The sequence below is a fragment of the Carlito syrichta genome, unplaced genomic scaffold (assembly GCF_000164805.1).
Source record: "Carlito syrichta isolate Samal-C Ts95f unplaced genomic scaffold, Tarsius_syrichta-2.0.1 Scaffold309583, whole genome shotgun sequence".
Taxonomy (NCBI): domain Eukaryota; kingdom Metazoa; phylum Chordata; class Mammalia; order Primates; family Tarsiidae; genus Carlito; species Carlito syrichta.
In genome coordinates, this window is record NW_007253679.1 from 78,774 (window position 1) to 93,355 (window position 14,582).

General features: G+C 40.4%; 1 protein-coding gene across 4 annotated transcripts in view; it reads left to right on the forward strand.

Annotated features, from left to right (window-relative positions):
- Window positions 1-14,582, forward strand: part of ARHGEF3 (Rho guanine nucleotide exchange factor 3) — a 72,189-nt gene that overhangs the window by 26,599 nt on the left and 31,008 nt on the right. The window contains exons 1-2 of one of the 4 annotated variants that reach the window (XM_021717267.1): window positions 634-1,326; window positions 2,197-2,304. In XM_021717267.1, the coding sequence (XP_021572942.1) occupies window positions 1,306-1,326; window positions 2,197-2,304 (129 nt within the window). In that variant the 5' untranslated portion in view covers window positions 634-1,305. Of the gene's footprint in view, window positions 1-633; window positions 1,327-2,194; window positions 2,305-14,582 lie in introns of those variants that run through there. The other 3 variants (XM_021717268.1, XM_008067413.2, XM_021717266.1) reach the window with 3 other exon arrangements.

The following is a 14,582-nucleotide window of genomic DNA, read 5'->3' on the forward strand; positions in this document are numbered from 1 at the left end:
AGAATGTCAGATTGCCAGAGAGTAGCCTGATGTTTATTTCCAAATGGGCACTGTTTTAGGAATGCAGTGTTAATTACAATCTCATGTAGCAGTGCTGCACTCAGCCTGAAGAGGGGCCAGCATTTGCACTGTTACCTACATCTTATAGCTGTGCAGAAAATGCTACCTGACTGGATCATGTGAAATAGGCAGCAGAGTCAGCAGAACCTTAGAAAAGATGACACAGCAAGTGGAACAGAGGTGGTGCATCCCCCGTACTGCCAACGCTCCCTGTCCCTTTTAAAGCAAAAGAACCCAGTTAGTGTTTGCCCTTTAACCTCCTCATTCTGTGACCCAGCAGCTTTAACCACTAAAAAAAGGAGAGAGAGAGAGTGAGAGAGACTGACTCAGAGTCTCTGGGTTCTGAGATGCACACAGTATTATCTGAGACCAAGTCCTGCTCCCACCCGGAATCCCTGTCTCCTGCTGTAATTCAGTTTGTGCCACCAACCTGGCATTTCCAGCCCCAAAGCAGGAGCCATTTAGAGGCATTCAAAAGATGCTCAGGAGACTCTGTGTGTGTGTGTGTGTATTCAGTATGCTGGTGGTGCAGCTCTGACGTAAAAAAAAATTTTTTTAAATCCTCCTCTGGGCACAAATGCTCAGGAGCCAGGTACTAGACAGGGGGCATACTGAAGGATACTGTCACCTGAAGCAGAAGGGCTGTCAGATCTTTCTCTTCTGCACTTAAATCATTGTAATGTGATGTCTCTCATGTTGGGAGATTCATCCTTTGCATTTTGGAACTGAGCCTTCCTGGCATTGCAAGAGTTTTCTGCTGTCTTAGTACGCTAAGAAGCCGGAGAGGGACCCAGCAGCCTGGATTCATTCTCTGTCTTGGAAAAGTATATGACTGCTTTGAAAAATTGTGAAGTCACTGCTGGCCACATTGTGGGATTGTACTGAATAGTTAAAATTTCTAAATTTTTAGATTTAAATGCTGGAAAGCTTGGAGACAGTCTATTCAGAGGCTTTTGATTTCTGGGGCTGACCAGGGCATAAAATGACATGAGAGCTTCTCAACAGGATTCCAGATTCTTGAAAGACTCTTCAAAGTACCTACAATGTTCAGAACAGGGATGCAGGGATCTCCTGGAGAATCTGAAGTTCTGGCTTAACCCTTGAAACTTTGAAAGTAATGGCTAAAAAGGAAAGATGAACAGCTAAAGCCTCTGGAAATGATTAATATTTGCCACCACAATTGGCTACTCTGGCTTTTTCCATCAAAATTTGGTATCTTCATGTCCAGCATCTACTACAGGTCAGATGGAGCTTAGGAAGACAAGGGTAACTGTTCTCTTTGTCTTTGTAAAATGTTTTGTCTGTCGTCTCTCTTTTCCTCACAGCCTGCTGTTTTATTTATGTAATTCATGTCTGCAAAGTCCTTGAAATGGGCAGGCTTCCTCTTACCCCTCAACCTGGTTTGAAGTAATTTGCAGATTTGCAAATAACATTTTATGTGGAGGTGATTTTTAAAACTTGTGGCTATTTATGGTGTAGAAACGGATGCCTATAGTGGAGTTTTCTTTTGTGCGCTTTCTTTTGCTGTCTGGTTATTATTTATAAATATTAATATTTATAAATTATTATAAGAATTTATTTCAAATACATGGTAGACACAAAAAAGCTGTCTTAAAAGCCCAGTGTCATAAATTATTTTTTAAAAATATTTTTAATATAGTGAACTAAACAATCTTTGTGATTTAGAAAAGCCTTTGCATAAAAGAATGGCTTTAAACAAGGTGTTTAAAAAGAGGAAACTAGAACTAACAAAAAACAACTGCTTGACAAGGTCATTGAATGAGAAATCAGAGGCTGCTTTTCTCTACAGAAAGGGTGAGGAAAATGCTTCTCCTAAGTGAAAGCTTCCGAATTAAAAGCTGGCAGATACTGGGGCTGAGGGATAAGGAGCAGATCCCTGTCCCTTTGCTATACTCTCAGAGGCTGTCTCTGTTGACATCCCCTACCATTTCTCTTTCCCTGCCTCCTAAGCCAGGTCATCTTCATGCAGCTGGAGTGAGACAGGGCACTGTTTATATTCTACAGATCAGTGTGCAGCCAGCAGCTCATGGATTGGGACACAGCTGTATTGTGGAGTCATGTTCTCTTCATAATTGACCTTGACATTTTCCTTTTCTATTTTTTCTAACCCTACAGGAGCCTAGTAATAAACGAGTCAAACCCCTTTCCAGAGTCACATCACTAGCAAATCTCATCCCGCCAGTGAAGGCCACACCGTTAAAGCGTTTCAGCCAAACCCTGCAGGTAAGAAGAGCATACCGGGCCCATAGTTGTGGAAAACTGTGTTATGTGGGAGGGGTCATCCCATATTTTCCCCTGGTTTCGGATTCAATGCTTATTTCAATTGAAGTGTACAAGTGAGGGGACTGAGAGGAAGAAAGATATTTTCAAGTCTCAGTCTGGGATCGGGTGGTGCCAGGGCTGTTTCTGTTGTGCCTTTCCTCACAATTGTTTCTCAGAATCGTGTGCCCCATTCAGACACATTCTCACAGGTTTTTTCCTAAATACCTATGGGCCTTCTGAGGAAACTACCACATGATGTAAGTGCGAGGACAACAGGGTCTAGTGGCTTCAACCAGGGTCAGCAAGCTCCAGTGGGTGGAGAAAATCCAGCCCAGTGCCTGTTTTCTTATGACCCAGGAATTAAGAATGGTTTTTACTTTTTAAAATGCTTGGAGGAAAAAAAAAAAATCAAAGAGAGAATGATATTTTATGACACACGAAAACTATATGAAATTCAAATTTCATTGTCCAGAAATAAAGTTTTGTCGGAGCACAGCCATGCCCATCTGTTTATGTATGCTCTGTGGCTGTGTTTACACTACAAGGCAGAGTTGAGTAGTTGTGACAGAGACCATATTACCCACAAGCCAAAAATAACTACTCTCTGTCTCTTTACAGAAAATACTTGCTTCCCCTGGCTTAGAACCAGGGCTTAAGTACTTTGGAATGGAAGCACCTCAGTTCTAACCTCAGCTCTGTCACTCAAAGACTTTATCATCTTGGGCAGGTGATTTCACATATCTAGGTCTTGCTTTTATTCCTCAGGGGTAAATTTGGCATGATGCCACCAGCTCCTTCATAGAATCATTGTAAAGATTTACAAAACAGTGCATTTAAAGGGCTTTGTATAGTGCCTTGGCCCTTAATTAGCAATCACTAATTTACTAATTAGTTAACTAAGTAGTAAATATTAGCTACTATAATAATTTTTTAGTTAACAAGTAGTTGTAGTTGTTCTTGTTCTTAAACTTCTAATGAAGTTTATCTTTTGAAATGAACATTGAGATTTGTCTAAGGCCATGGATCCAATTTGATAATCATAAAAATACTTCTTTAGGCTAAAGCCCACAAAAGTCATGTCATGAAAAGGCTCACCTGGCTTAGCTGAGCAGTAGTCTTGAGTCTGCCATTTCTTATTTGTCCTGAATACTTTTGTTTGGCACAATTTTTAATCTTTGCTTTCTAAGTCTTTAAGAGAATTGTGAACCAGAACCAAAGGCATGCCTCATGCTGTGAAAATCCATGACTTGAGAACTGTTTAAGGTTCTCCCTTACCCTTTTCTGTCCTTGCTTCCTCACCATTTGGCCAATATGTCATGACTCCACACAGCCCAAGCTGTTTTTGCCTCTTATCTGTAGACATTGTCCCTATTGAATGCTTATCCCCTGCCCTGTCTGTTCCTCTGTTAACTTTGCTAACAATTACTTTTGAATGAATACCTCATCACCTAATTAGCTATAAGACTGGCACTATTACTCTCCATGCTTGGGCCTCCGGACCCCGGTTATCCCCTGATCCCTTTTGTGGGAGAATGGAAAAGAAAGAAAATAAAGTTTTCTGGGAGAGCCAGGTGCAGGACTTTAAAGCTAGGGTAGAAGATTGTGTTTACCTTCTCTCCCTTGTGACCAGTTCTTCGGCGCTCTACACGAGTTCATTGCAGACTTCCCCTGGAAGATTCATCGCTGCCCTAGTCCTGCACATCTGCTCTTTCGCTGAGTTCTGCTTTTTGAAAATTCTTTAGCCTGTCTACAGCATTTCACCCTTTCCTTTCCATCCCAGTGACTGTGACTCAACCTTACTTTGTAGATATTTCCTGCCTTGTTTATGGGTCCTCTATATCACTAGCCGTCTCTTCCAAGACCGTCCCCCGTCTGCTCAGGAAGGCTCTCACTCATCTCACAAGGGTTGAGTGACCCCCTCCTCATGCACCAGGCTCTTCTTCCTGCTCTCATGTTGCTAAGTTTTGGATAGAGTCACTTTCTGGCAGACTCATGGCAGTGCTGGGCCTGTGTTTCCACGTGACAGCAATGAACTGGACCTGAGTAGCCAGTCAGTTGTCACCTATAAATGTTCCCACTTCTCCCAGTTGTCCTCACAACACCTGGCCCTTCATTCTCTGTCATTACCTTGCCTGGCCTTTAGGCTTTTGTGTCTGTGCTCCTGGACTTAAGGACAGTGCTGTCTGTGCCACCCACTACAGCTGAGCCCTGGCGGCATATGGCTTTAAGATCCCCCATTATCTTACCTTTAGAATCTTTCTTTTGACTTTCCAGGCAACCTTCATTTCTTTTCTCCTGTTTCTGGGCATCCTTCACAGGAAACACTGCAGGAAATATTGGATCACCTTGGAAATGTGCATTGACCCAGAGAACTGGGACAGAAAGAAATCAAGCCATGTCTGAAATCTAACAAGCTTGAGGCCAACCAAGGATGAGAAAGCCAGTCCAAGGGAGGGTCTGACATGTAGAAATTGGTTTCTAAAACCTCAAAGGTTTTTGGTTTTTTTTGGCAAAATAATGTTTTATTTACTTTTTTCAAATATCATGATAAATGACTAACTCTAGGCCTCATGTAATGGACAGAAACAACCCAACAGAAACAGAACAATTATTCATAATGATAATACACAAAGACATGGAGAGAGGTTGAGCAACATGCTTATGTTTGAGTGTGTCTGTGTGCGTGGGGTCGGTAGGGAGTGGTGGAAGACAGTGAATGGAACTTTGCTCCTGAGGTTGTATGCAGAATTAGACAGCCATGTCTGCAGGATGCTCTGTGAAGCATGGAGAAAACCATCTTCTCTCTCCAGTATCTTCCTGTAACTCACTTTGTGCATGAAATGTAACTTCTACAGCAGTGTGTCCAGTCCTAGCATCTTAGTCATTGCCTCATGACTTTATTTTTTCCCTTATCAGCTAGACTGGGAGAGGATGCCTGTGTAGCCTGGGCACAATGAGGATTGGGAGGAGACAGGCCCCAAAGAGGAGCTCTCCCATTTTGTCTAGGTCTTGATGCCCATTCTAATAGGGAAGGAACAGAGAACAAGAAGTGTACGGGCTGCCTCATATTTCTCAGCAGCCATTTATTCTTCATCTATATGTGTATATTATTTGTGCCTTTTCTATTCCAAAAATGACTTGAGGCTGTAATTGAGCAGCTTGTTTCTCTCTGGCAGTATTCCTTTTCCCCAGCTCCTGGCACCTTAGAGACACGTGTATCCCTTTGGATATCCAATTATGTCTCTCGGATTAGATTCCTTTAATTATAGGAGAAGAAATGACTTAGGCCCAAACATGATGCTTTAATCAATGCTGGAACACTTAGCATTCTTCCTCTGGCTCCTCTGGAGAGTACAGGTTAGCCCAGGAGGATATCAGGAGAGCTCTGGACTGGCTGCCTCTTCCAAAAAGGTTAAAAGCCCAGTCACACATGAGTGGTCCTTGCAGCAACAATTCAGCAAGACACTGCAGGATTTGTTCTCTCTTGCCTCCCCATACCCGCATGGGCTGGGGGCTTGAGCCTCAGCACAAAGGCGGCATTTGTGGATGTAGGGGAAGGACAGCCCGGACGCATGGCGCTCTGTCTGCTTCCCACCAGAAAGGTTAGACATGAGCACAGATGTCTGGATCCCCCTGGACCTATAAATCCCCTCCCTAGCCTGCCTGAGAGGAAAATCTGGCCCAGCTCTGAAAGGGGCTGTCATGCACTCCTCTGGTGTGGTGTAAGGAAGGCGAGTTCGCCTTTGGCCAGCTGCTTGCTGAGCCCTGCCTTTCCCTGTTCACAGCTGTACTTGCCTGGTGGAGTCATTTGAGCAGAGTCCAGCACGTGCTATGAATGCTGTGTTCATGACTCTGTGATGTAGCCCTTTATACTCTTTGGACTTGAACTTTTTCTCTTTTCCATTCTAAAAGTGTATTTCATAACGGAAAAATACAGAGGAGGAGAAAGAGAACACTATATACCCTTCCATTCCAGAACAAACTGTTAATACTGTATTTGAGTAATTTCCTCCTAGCACTATTCTAGGCATACGTACATAACTTTCATACCCTGACCTTAATTTGGGTTACTCACAGTCTATCCAGTCTTGTCTGTGTGATCTGCTCACTTTTAGGTTAATGCCTCCCACAGTGTCTGTGGATGATCAGTTTCTCTTGCATCTCTATCTGTCTTTGCCTCTCTCATTTCCTGGCTATGCAGTTAGGTGTGTGACTGTTCATATTTGTCACAGTTGCAGCCTTTCGAGGGAGTTGCACCTTTTAATAAAGTTAAATATCCCTGTTTATTTATTTTAATGCTTTTTATCTTGGATTTTGTTTTGTCTTTTTTTGCGTTTTTCTTAGTGTGTTTTGTTTCATCTCTCTATTTTCATCCTCCCTTTGTCATTTAGCTGGATGAGATGTTTTATCTAGCTTAGGGGAAGTATTGTGTCACAGTTATTCTTGGAAAATATATATTTATGGACTGAGTATATATTATTCCAATGTGTTGGTGTGTCTTATTTTATGAAACCACTTTCCTATTAATGAATATTTAGGCTGTGAATATTTTTATATTATTCAATAACTCTGTGTTGAATGTCTTTTGAAGGCATTTGTTCTAAAATTATCTTCTATTGTGTATTTTTTCTGATTATGTAATTTCATTTTAAAAATTGAAATATGGTGAAGCACAGAAAAGGGAGTAATTGTCACTTGTAATCCTGCCTCCCATCACCAAAAAACTTATATTAACATTTTGGCAATCTTCTTTAACTATAAACCTGCATGTGTGTTTTTTAAAACAAAATTACAATCACACTATATATTTTTATTTGCTTTAGTCTTAACAGTATACATAACCTTATAAGAATATTTTTAATGTAATTATTTTTCACAGACCCTCTTCTTAATGGGCTCACAGTGTTTCATCAAAAGGATATACCAGTTTATTTAATCACTCTCCTGTTAAACATTTGTTTCCATTTTTCTTCATTGTTATAGATAACAGTGCTTTCAACATCCTGATCATAAACCTTGTGTATGTCTGCATTTCTTTCTTTCCTTTGATTATTTTCCTAGAAGTGGAATCCTGATCAAAGGGTGTGAATACTAAAGGCAATTGATGTAGCTAAGCTTTATTCTTAATATGTGCCTGATTTGTACAGAATTGCTTCCCTGTTCTCACATCCTAAATCTAGACTCGTGGTCACATTTCTCCTTCTCTTTTGCTACAGTTTTTCCCTTTACTGTGACATCTTTACAGGATAATTCTTCCCAGAGGCCCTTCAGCTTTTCCATGCAGGCCAAGGTTGTTTCTTATCTCTGTATCCATGGTATCTAATACTATGCATTACTTAGGATGTACTCAAAAATTGATATTTGCTATTATTATCACTGCTTTGATTAGAAAAGGTGGCTGCTCCTAGGTCTTCTCTAGGGCCTGGCAGTAGTGCCTGCCTAGTAATGGGGTCCTGCCTTCCTCCTTAAACTGGGAAAATAGAAGAATATGCGTCCCCTCCCCCAGTTGTAACTTCTCCTAAGAATTGTTATGGCTAAAGAAGGCTTTTTGGTAACCACAGTCTCTCATTGCCATAACCCATGGCCCTTAGATCAGGAAACCATTTCATTTAACCTAGATGCTGCATAAATACACGATAAATTAGTGTTCTCTATTAATATTCTTTGGATCGACTGTGTTTTTTATTAAAATAAAGATGTGGGGTACAATTCAGAGTTAGATATACAAACGTTGATGATGCAGGTACCCTTGTTGATGAGGTATGCCCCTCCCTCCTCTAGCAGTTTCACTCAACTGCCAATTCCACCCCCTCTTCCCTGACAGTTTCCACTACTGCCAAACCTTTTCTTATAGTATTATGATTGTTCAAGGTCTGCTCATGAGAGAGAACATATGGTACTCTGTTCTTTGTTTTTGTGATAGATCACTGAGTATGATCGACTCTAAATCCATCCAAGTTGCTGTGAAGTCCATATGTTTGTCCTTCTTTATGGCTGCATAATATTCCGTTGTGTATATGTACTACATTTTTTTAATCCAGTCCAGCTTCAATGGGCAATATGGTTGGTTCCATGTTTTTGCTATTGTGAATAAAGCTGCAGTAAACATATGTGTGCAGGTATCTTTTTTGTAGAATGATTTGAGTTCCTCCAGGTATATTCCCAACAGGGGACTTGCTGGGTCATATGGAAGACCAATTTCTAGTTCTTTCAGAAATCACCACATTGCCTTCCAAAGAGGTTGCACTAGTTTGCATTCCCACCAGCAGTGTAGAAGCGTTTCCTTTCCTTCGTATCCTCATCAGCATCTCTTTTTGTTTGTTTTATTAATGATGGCCTTTCTTACTGGGGTTAGGTGGTATCTCATTTTGGTTTTGATTTGCATTTCTCTGATGATGAGTGAAGCTGAGCACTTTTTCATATGTCTGTTGGCTGCTTGTATATTTTCTTTTGAAAAATGTCTATTCATGTCTTTTGCCTACTTTTTAATGGTGCTGTTTGTTTTTTTCCTTTTGGTGCATTTGAGTTCCTTGTAGATCCTAGATGTTAGGCCTTTGTCAGATATACAGTTGGCAAATATTTTTTTCCCATTCTATAGGCTGTCTTCCCGCTCTCTTGATGGTTTATTTTGCTTTGCAGGAGCTCGTTAGTTTGATGAGGTCCCACTTGTCTATCTTATTTCTTAAGGTATGGGCATTTAGGGTTCTGAATAGGAATTGGTTTCCAGTTCCAAGTTCCATAAGGGTGTCTCAGGCGTTTTCTAAGATTCTTATAGTTTGAGGTTTTATGTTTAGGTCTTTGATCCATTTAGAGTTAATTTTTGTGTATGGTGATAGGTAGGGGTCCTGTTTCAATCTTCTGCATGTGATCACCCAGTTTTCCCAGCACCATTTACTGAATAGGTTCTCCTCTCCCCAGTGGTTGTTGTTGGAGGCTTTGTCAAAGATGAGTTGGTTAAGAAATTGAGGCTTTGCTTCCAAAATCTCTATTCTGTTCCATTGGTCCGTATGCCTGTTCTTGTACCAATACCAGGCTGTTTTGATTACTATAGCCTTATAGTAAAGTTTGAAGTCTGGAAGTGTGATGCCTCCTGCTTTGTTTCTTTTGCTAAGGATTGTTTTGGCTATTCGTGGTCGTTTATGTTTCCATATGAATTCCTGTATTGTCATTTCCAGGTCTGAGAAAAATGATATTGGTAACTTAATGGGTATTGTGTTGAGTCTGTAGATTGCCTTTGGTAGAGTGGACATTTTAACAATGTTGATTCTTCCTATCCATGAGCATGGAATATTTTTCCATTTGTTTGTGTTTTCTTGGATTTCTTTGAGCAGTGTTTTGTAGTTCTCATTATACAGGTCTTTCACTTCTCTGGTTAGGAAGATGCCAAGGTATTTCATTTTTTGTGTGGCTATTGTGAATGGGATTGTGCTTTTAATTTGGGTCTCTGCCTGCTTATTGTTGGTGTGTATAGGAATGCAACTGTCTTTTGCACATTTATTTGGTACCCTAAGACTTTGCCAAAGTCCCTTATCAGTGCAAGCAGGTTTTTGACAGATTTTCTTGATTTTCAAGGTATAGGATTATATTATCAGCAAAGAGGGATAACTTGACTTCCTCTTTTTCTATTTGGATACCCCTGATTTCCTTTTCTTGTCTAATTGCCCTAGCTAGGACTTCCAACACAATGTTGAACATGAGGGGTGAGAGTGGGCAGCCTTGTCTTGTTCCAGTTTTCAGGGGAAATGTTTCCAGTTTCTGTCCATTTAGTGATATGTTAGCTGGGGATTTATCGTAAATGGCACTTACTATTTTGAGGTATGTTCCTTCTATACCTAGGTGTTTGAGGGTTTTTATCAAGAAGGGATGCTGGATTTTGTCAAAAGCTTTTTCTGCATCTAATGATATAATCATATGGTTCTTATTTTTACTCTGTTGATGTATTTAATTCCATTTATGGTCTTGTGAATGTTGAACCAGCCCTGCATCCTGGGGATGAAGCCTACTTGGTCACAGTGGATGATTTTTGAGATGTGTTTTTGGATCCGATTTGCTAGAATCTTGTTGAAGATTTTGCATCTATGTTCATAAGGGATATTGGCCTTCAGATCTCTTTTTTTGTTGTCTCTTTACCCGGTTTGGATATCAGTGTGATGTTAGCTTTGTAAAATGATTTGGGGAGAATTCCATCCTTCTTAATTGCCTGGAATACTTTCAATAGGATTGGTATCAGCTCCTCTTTGTACGTTTTGTAGAATTCTGGGCTTTTTTTTAAGAGGTAGTTTTTGTATGACAAAGTCAATTTCCTGGGTTGTTACTGTGTTATTTATTCTGCCCTAGACTTGGTAGAGACCTAGTCAATGCAAAAAGATAGTCCTTTTCTAGAAAGCTATAAAGATTATACTTGGGCTGGTCGTGGCGGCTCACACCTATAATCCCTTCACTTTAAGAGGTCAAGGCAGGCAGATTGCTTGAGCCTAGGAGTTTGAGAATAGCCTAGACAACATGGAAAAGCCTCATTTCTATTAAATAAAAAAAAAATCAAAAAAATTAGCCAGGCATGATGGCATGCACATCCCACCTACTTGGGATGCTGAAGTGGAAGAATCACCCAAACCCAGAGATGGAGGCCGCCATGAGTTATGAACTTTGTTATCATGCCACTGCATTCCAGCCTGGATGATAGAGTGAGACCCCGACTCAAAAAAAAAATTACACTTGCTAAAAATTGTCTAACATATATTAGCAAGTGAGAAGAAAATGAGAAATTCAAAACCACTGTATACCAATTAATAATACACACCCATATTAGTATATGTATAGGAAAAAAACAAATATCAAATTCGTCATAGTGGTTATTTCTTAGAAATACAATTATAAGATACTTTTGCAGTTCTCTGTTTTCTGTTCTTCTCCTTCTCCCTTTTCCCATTACATAAGAATTACAAATGCTTAGAGTATACACAGGCTAGACCTATTGACTTCTTTTCTCATCACATATTTCTGTTATACTTGAGTTTTAAAAATAATTATGTATTACCTTTGCAACCAAATAAAAATGAATAAGATTTGAAAATCTTCTATGATAAAATATACTACAGAGAGAAAGCTTAGTAATGGCCTGGGGAGTCGCACAAGTCTGCCTGACAAGGGATTTAGGTTGGGCCTGGAATGGCTCAGAGATAATAAGGATGAAGGGGAAAGGGGGCATTTTAGTTTTAAGAAAGCAGTAGAAGATAGATACCATCTAGATGTGAGAAAAAAGTAGGAAGATTACCCAAGCATATGTGTTGATGTCCATGTCTGGCAGCCATGATTTTCTTTCCCAAGGACTTCAACCTTAGTCTCTTGATCCAGAGTCATAAACTTCCTGATGATTAAGTTTGCAAACTCATTCTAGAAAAAGTGCTACATACCTCATTGTTGAATATCATTACAGTCACCTTTGAAGTACTCCCCTTAGGAATCTATGAACTGATGCCAGTGCCTAGTCCACTCTCAAAGCAATTTTGGAACTCTTTTTTTGGAGAGACCATCAGAGTTGTTATTGTCATATTACCCTTGATGTCCTGAATGTCATCAAAATGTCTTCCTTTCAATATTTCCTTTATTTCCAGTTAAAGAAAAAAGTCATTGGGAGTCAGATCCAGTGAATAGGGAGGGTGCTTCAATATAGTTATTTGTTTACCGGCTAAAAACTCCTTCACAGTGTTCTGTGAGCTGGTGCATTGTTGTAATACAAGAGCTCCTTTGGGACCATTTTCACACACACCTTTTTCAGGTCAAGATTTTTGGTTAAGGTTTTCCTAACTATTTATCTATTGCTGTTTGTTTGGTCTGCTATGCTTCTCACAGTCAGCTGACTATTTTGATGCACAATTTCAATGAATTTTTGCTTTTGTCAGTTCTGCTCATTACTGGCCATCCTGACCTCTCTTCATCAGTGATTCTTTCTCTCCCCTCAGAAAAACGTTTAATCAGTTTGTACACTGCCATTTTCTTCATGGAATTATCCCCATAAACTTAGACTAACATGTCCCTGATTTTACTTCCACTCTTGCCAAATTTTTTTTTTTTTTTTTTGAGTTGGAGTCTCACTCTGTCGCCCAGACTGGAGTGCAGTGGCCGCTCCCGGCCACCGCAGCCTTGACCCGCTGGGCTCCAGCGATCCTTCCGCCTCAGCCTTCCAAGTAGCTGGAACTACAGGCGTGCGCTACCACGCCCGGCTCATTTTTTAAATTTATTGTAGAGATGAGGTCTCGCTGCCCAGGCGGGTCTCAAACCCTCGAGCTCAGGCAATCCACTCACCTCAGCCTCCCAAAGGCGCGGATTACAGGCTGAGCCACTGAGCCCGGCTACACTCTTGCCAAATTTAACAAGAAATTCAATGTTTGTTCGTTGCTCTAATTCAAGCTCCAACATTCTCACGAAAACGTGCAACAACAATAACAAAAAAAAAAGATTGAAAGGAAAAAATATGCAACAACAATAAATGAACAACACTCAGCAAGATACCACCACACGTTGACACAGAGCTGTGAGACCCTGATATACAAAGGTTATGAAACTTCGCTGAATTGTTCGTACATTGCTGCCAATGTAAGCGCACAGTGGCAAGTTCACAAACTTAATTGTCAGACCTTGTAACTGGCAAAGTCTTTGGTCCCTAGTTGTTTGGCAAATATGGAGATGAGCTCGAGTTGAGAGGAAGTGTGTGTGTTGGGGGAAATAACCTGAAACCAAATTACCTTGTAATCTAGAAGGTAAGGGGGTAGCTGAGAAGGGACCTGTATTCTACATCAAGAGAAATGCCTGATTCTCTGCTGTTCTTTACTATCCTGGAGTAATAATAGGTCACTATAATAGTTGACTGTTAGAATTCAAAACTTGTTATTTTTTATTGAGTACTAACTCTTGTTAGTTGAGTATCTACAATAAGTCAGGTTCTGCACAATGTACTTTATGTTCATAACCTCTTATCATCTCCTCTAAAACTCTCCCACATAGGAGTCACCACCATGTACAGAGGAGGGATCTGAAAGTTTAAAACTGTGCCCAGGGTCACACAGCTGGCAAGTGTTGGAGCTGGGATTCTGTAAGGTGTTCAGAATGTCTTTCCTGTAGTAGGCTTCTTGCAAAAAGTCAAAGATTGGTCATAACAAAGACAGCATGTTGCCAGGACCTAAAAATAATCGCGTCTTTCAAGCTGGAGCATCCCACTTCACTGCTGTTGCCTACCCTTTGTTCACCTTCTGTGGCAGGAAAACTCATCATTTCCTTTTCAGTTTGTGGAATATTTTGTCACTAGCGTTGTCATGCAAAAGCCATTTTATGGTGCCTGATGAAGATGGTTGGGCTGCTGCAAATTGAATATTTTCTCCACACCTATGCCAGATATTTTCTTCAGCTTTTCATTCATTCTGCTCAGAATATGTATTAGCTCCAGAAAGGTTTCTCCTTACACCAGGTCTTGGGACTTGACATTTATTGATTATGAATTAATTGGGCACACTTTTACCGTGTTTTTAATGTGGATCAATCTGAACCAGATTCTGAATATGTGATTGTATGTCTGTGGTGCCACTTCTGACTCATTGTTCATAGTCATTCACATTTGTCAAATGATTTTTGTTTTTTTCTTAGTATCTCTTCATGAAAGAGAGTTATGAAAATAAATGTCAGGAATTATGAAGATGAAAATAAAAATCATCCATAGTTCCATCATCCAGGAGTATGGCCCCTTAACATTTTGTGAATTTTAAATTGGGGTCTTCCTTCGCTCACTTAACTCTGCATGTGAGATTTTCCCCTTATCATTAAACTTTTCTCAAAAAGAACTTTTTTTAGCTACCATTTAATATGCCATTTTATCATGACAGAGTAATTTATTTAATTCCTCATGTTGGGCATTTTAGGCTGTTTCCAGCTCTCTGACTTTTATAAACAACACTGTTCTGCTCTGAGTTTTTCTTCCCATATAAGTTATGACAGATGACAACGATTTCTGCTGAATGAGTACCAGGGACTTGACTAAGCCTTTGACATAGTTTATCTCATCTAATCCTCACTACAACTTTGTGAGATACTTTTTTTTTTGAGTTGGAGTCTCACTCTGTCACCCAGACTGGAGTGCAGTGGCCGCTCCTGGCCACCGCAGCCTCGACCTGCTGGGCTCTGGCGATCCTTCCGCCTCAGCCTTCCAAGTAGCCGGAATTACAGGCATGCGCTACCACGCCCGGCTG